Genomic DNA, 5,553 nt, shown 5'->3' with positions numbered 1-5,553 from the left:
TTATTATAAAGCTGTCTTTTAAAAATATAAATCTCACACTAACTTAATATAATTGGCAGTTTTATGTTTCTTGTAATTGTTTTCTTACTCAAATCTTTTATATAGGGATTAATTGTCCTCCAGCATATGACAGTGGATTAATCATTTATGAAAGTACATTCTCTCTCTCTAAATCAGAGCTGTGAACCTCGAACTGCCGGGCAAGGGCTAGGACTGGGTGATTCTTTCTTTCCAGGCTGCTGGAACTCCCTCTTGTGAACAAAGTATGACTTCCCTCTTTCAGAACAAAGTAACTTAAAGAAATGGATAAAAAAATAGCCAGGGGATCAGGCTTGACAGTTTCACAGCATTTCCTACAGTGTTTTTTATTTTTTACTTTCCCTTCTATAAACCCATAAGAAAGGAGCATCTGTAAAGTCAGATGAACGTCCTTTGTGCTCTCAAAACAAACACCCTCCCCCCCCCCAAAAAAAAACACTGTGAGGGATACAGTAGAAGAAACTAAATCGGACAGAATAGCGGGCTGTGGAGTGGAAGGTTGGTCCCTGCTCCTAGTGTCCTACACATTACTTTTGTCTTGGTGCCTATATGGGTATTTCTCATTGTAGTAACATTATTGGGGATATTTGGAGAAAAAGGCAGTGTCCAGGGCCGCTGGAGCCAGTGGAGAATTCACGCCCTTTTCTGCCTCACGCACATCGTTCTGTGCTCTCCTGCTTTCCTCCGGCCAAAGGAAGAGGGAGAGCAATGGCTCCCAGTTTTCACTGGAAGTGCAGATGCTGCTGTTGGGGGTACTGAGAAAGTCTTCAAACCAGGGTGACACCGCATGACATTCAGGTGCCCCCTTATAAGAAAGCAGATCGGCCCAAAGACTCCGAATCAGGGACACAAGAAATATACCCGTGCAAGAAGCTTTAAGCCCTGGGAACCGGATTACGGAGGTAGGGGGAACCCAATCCGCGGTCTCAGCCTCCGAGTGCACACGAAATCACGCCTGGCCGGCAGACGTTGTGCGGGCTGGAGAGAATCGCCCTGTGGGGCAGGTGTCCTGGGGCGGGGGTGCGGAGAGAGGGCGCCCCGCCCCGCCCCACAGAGCAGGGAGGAAGCTAGGCGCGGGGAGCGAGGGGAGCCCTGGCCGGGAGGGAGAAGGGGGCCCGTTCTGAGGGGGTCCCCACGTAGGGAGTGTGAGGGGTGCCTGCCTCTGATGCTGGGGGGAGCCCCGCAGAGCGCCTGAGCCGAGCAGGGCTCCCGCCCGGCCGCTCCTCCCGTCGGGGCTGAGCAGGGGGCGGAGGCGGGCTGCCGAGCTGCTGCCGTCACGCGCGCCTTTTCCCTCAGCCCTTCGCCGAGCAGCAGCGGCGGCCCCAGCCCGGCTCCCACGCCCTCCCCAGCCGGGTGGCGGGCGGCAGCGCCATGCAGCCTCCACCTCCTCCTCGCCGGCTCTGAGTCCATGCCATGCTGCTGCCGCCGCTCCTGCCGGCGCTGCTGGCCGCCTGCCTGCCCCCCTGCCAGGGCTGGAGCCCCGCCGCGGCCGGCGGGGGGCAGGAGGAGCCGGAGCTCTTGCTGCCCCCCATCAACTCCTCCTCGCGCTCCCTGGCCAGCCTGGAGCGGGACCTGCGCGGGGTGGGCGGGCAGGCTGAGGCGGGCAGCCCCAGCCAGGAGCCGCCTCCCGCCGCCGCCGGCCAGCAGCCGCCCCAGCCCCCCGAGGAGGCGCCCTGCAACATCAGCGTGCAGCGGCAGATGCTGAGCTCGCTGCTGGTGCGCTGGAGCCGCCCGCTGGGCATCCCGTGCGACCTGCTGCTCTTCTCCACCAACGGCCACGGGCGGGCCTTCTTCTCCGCCGCCTTCCACCGCGTGGGGCCGCCGCTGCTCATCGAGCACCTGGGGCTGGCGGCGGGGGGAGCCCAGCAGGACCTGCGCCTCTGCGTGGGCTGCAGCTGGGTGCGGGGGCGCCGGGTCGGGCGGCTCCGGGCAGCGGCCGCCGCCTCCTCCTCCTCCTCCTCGCTGTCCGAGCCCGGCCAGTACTGGCTGCAGGGGGAGCCGCTGAATTTCTGCTGCCTGGATTTCAGCCTGGAGGAGCTGAAGGGGGAGCCGGGCTGGCGGCTGAACCGCAAGCCCATCGAGTCCACCCTGGTGGCTTGTTTCATGACTCTCGTCATCATCGTGTGGAGCGTGGCCGCCCTCATCTGGCCGGTGCCCATCATCGCCGGCTTCCTGCCCAACGGCATGGAGCAGAGGAGAAGCACCGCGGTGGCTGCGGGCGCCACCAACGCTGGCAAATAACCCCCCTCCCACACCGGCTAAGGCCGCCCTCCTCCGTTTGCTGGGCGACCCGCTCCCGCGGGGCTCCCGAGACTGGGGCGGACGCTGGTGGACTCGCTTCCCCTCCCCGCGCGCTCTTTGTAAACGCTTAACCGGGGTTGTTGTTGTTGGTGTGTGTGTGTGTGTGTGTGGAGCACTTTAAAGCCTTGCCCAAGTTTCTTGGTGTCCAATGCAGGCGAGTGTGGCGGTCGGGGGGTTGTCTGGGACCTGACGGTTTCTCTGCAATGAATCCTTTGCGGAGCATTGCTCCCTCCCCAGTAGTCAAAGGGATTTGATTTTATTTTCATGTGCCCAAGATTCATAGCAGAAAACGACCAAATCCTGTGTATTTGTTTTCTATATTTAATAGCCGTTTTAAATGGACGTTTTAGTAAAAAATAAAAATAAAAAATAATAATAATTAAAAAAAAAACCCGAAAAACCCTATTCAATTGCAGTTGTTTTAGTCAGAGTAGCTATTTGTATATGAACAAATTTGTCTTAGCAGTTTTATTTACATCAGAAGAATCTTTTCTGGCAGGATTTAAAACTGATATATTGTTATTGCTGAAACTGAACTTTAATGAAACTTTTACAATGTATTTCCCATTTCAGATAATGTGCATTTAATATTGTAGTTCTGCGTTACTTGGCTTTTAATACAGAGATTTTCTTTCTGGAAGTCATGCTTAGCCTTCTGCTGCTCTGTTTCTCCCAGGATGGGAAAGAAGGGTTCTGCAAAATTCCCAGTTCTCCTAGCTGATCGTGAAGACCATCAATAGAAATGAGGGTATGTTACATGTGTTATTAGAGGAAGTGGATTGATGGTCACCCAAAAGCTTTTTCTAAAGTGTTTGCCCTTCTTTCAGAATACAAATAATGGGATCCTGCTTCCATTGGAATTAATCTTCAAAACTTCCACTCACTTCAGGATAAGAATCAGTGGTCTAGATCCTTAAGTGGAGTTCACCAGCATAGTTCCATTAACTTCTATGGAGCTGTGCCCATTTACACGTTCCTTGGGGTCTGTTGACTTCAACAGAGCTAGACAAGTACCTACCATCTGAGGATCTGGCCCACTATTTGTACTGTATCCAAAACAGCTGGAAAACAACTCTCTGTGACTCCGACAAAGTGCATGGCTCAAAGCAAGCTCAAATACACTTGCAAAAGGAATTGTAATATAGTACTTCTTTGTGACTATTCGTCTTAAAGGGGTACGGTCAGGTTGTTTAACCCCAAATTTAGGGATTGGGTAGGGAAGGAATTATAAACCTAGAATCAGATTTTGACTGGCCCCCTGTGTAAAGGGAGAGAGAGGCTGTAAGAAACCTCCTTTCTTGTGTCCCCTACACAGTGGTCAGCCACAACTGATGTCTCTGAAATTTCACATGCCTGAAAAGTTCAGTGTAAATTAAGGAATGATTTTGTTTGAACTTTTTAGCTCTATAAGGAACTTTTTAGCTCTTTGCATTCGCCAAATGAATCGTCCAGCTGAAGTCAATGAGACCAGTTGTGGGAATAAAGCGAACAAGACTTGTGATAAGATTTCTAACTTTTTTGCCAGTGTCAGCATCTTTGATTTCTAGGCACATCTGAGCTCACTCTAATGGCTAATTTAACACGACATGAGCATTTTTGTTTAATTCTTCTAGGGTTTATGTAGATGAGATAAGGCAACTCATATTGGCATGAAAAGTTTGAATGGGTTAAATCCTGTTAGAATTCTGTTTTGGTATTTATTTTACTATTTTTAAACAAGTAAAATAAATTTATGCAATATTTTATACCATATGAAATTTGATGAAAGAGAATGCAGAGATAAACAAAGTACTGAGCATACTGGATGAAATAGATAAAATAAATAAAATATATATTTAAAAATCTTATATTTTAGGGGTTTATCCTGCAGCTCTTACTCAGACAATAGGTCCACTGAGGTCAATGGAACCTTATTTTAACAAATATAGGCTCAATAGGTAACATGAAAAATGTTCATGTTACCTATTGATCTGTGGCATTTTCTCCTGTGTAGCTAGTTCACTGAATCCTATCTTTCTGTTCTTGATGTGAGAAATACATTTCCATTTTGTATGGATTATTTTTTTCAGAAATGAGAAATGCACATAAAAGCAAATATTTGCCTTATGTAGCTTTGATACCCTGGGTGACTCAAACCTCCTAAAATATAAATACAGGGGCCCTGGGAGAATATAGCATCCAGGTACAAATGAAGCCATGTCAACATCCTCCCAAATGCATCTAAGTGCTATAGAGCCTGTACATATATAATAAAATATCTAGTGAAGATTTACAGTGCCAGCAAGGCATTATTGTTAACAACAGCACACACGTAGGCAGAGAGTGCTAATAACCTTGGGTTGAACTAACGGGCTGATTCTGCAAAATACTGAACATTCTTTTTCTGATTCAACAAAGCACTTGAGCATATGTTTAAATTTAAGATCTTTATGGGCCCAATTCTCTTCTCACACCAATTTCACCAGCAAAGCTCCATAGATTTCATCTGAATTTCACTAACTGAAATTGGATCTTATAAAATTACCATTTTTAACAATTCTTCTTTTAACTGATGCCTACAGAAACATATCAAGAATGACTAAAAAGTTAATACAAAATAGATATACAGACTATAAAGTTAAGGGTGAGTTCCCTAGCTCATACCACAATCTACTTGAATGCAAATTTTATATAAATGCAGCTCTAATTATCGTATGTTTTGCTGCATCAATAAACAAGTGAGAAAATGGAGAAGAATTTGCTTTCAATCTACCTATACACCTCAACATAAGTAGGGCACTTGTTAAAATAACTTTTGTTATAGTATGAGATGTTAGAATGGATGGATCATGTAAAATCAGAAAAGGACAAATCCTGTTCTCAGCACAAATTAATTTGTTGTGCTCTAGAAAAACTTGTCTCAGATCAAGGAGACAGTGTGGGCTTCTCCTTGGGTTGCAGTAACCTCTGTGGCTAAGCATGCTCCATTCACAAAGGGGGAATAGCCAGTGGAACTGCATTGTGGGAGATGCATCAGCATTGTCTCTGGACCCTAAAACTCCCCTGGGATGCAGGGACCTTCTGGAGAGCCAAGTTGCATGGGGCACAGAAGATATATACCCATTGTACAGACTGCCAGAATAATTTTCCCCAAAGGGCCTTCTATGCCCATAGAAATGGAGGCAAGATTTGTCCCCTGAAGAATAAAATTTCAAAGCTTGGTATGGTCCGGGC

The 5,553-nt window shown here is 47.9% G+C and overlaps 1 protein-coding gene across 1 annotated transcript; it reads left to right on the top strand.

Moving 5' to 3' along the window:
* The first annotated feature begins 1,452 nt into the window (after positions 1–1,452).
* On the top strand, positions 1,453–2,280 carry TMEM158 (transmembrane protein 158). Its single transcript, XM_065397657.1, has one exon. It carries the CDS (start codon positions 1,453–1,455, stop codon positions 2,278–2,280), a length of 828 nt encoding a protein of 275 aa, XP_065253729.1.
* Positions 2,281–5,553: the final 3,273 nt, after the last annotated feature.

Source organism: Emys orbicularis, chromosome 2 (assembly GCF_028017835.1).
Source record: "Emys orbicularis isolate rEmyOrb1 chromosome 2, rEmyOrb1.hap1, whole genome shotgun sequence".
In the NCBI taxonomy this organism is placed as follows: Eukaryota; Metazoa; Chordata; order Testudines; family Emydidae; genus Emys; species Emys orbicularis.
This window is presented reverse-complemented; position numbering and strand designations above follow the sequence as displayed.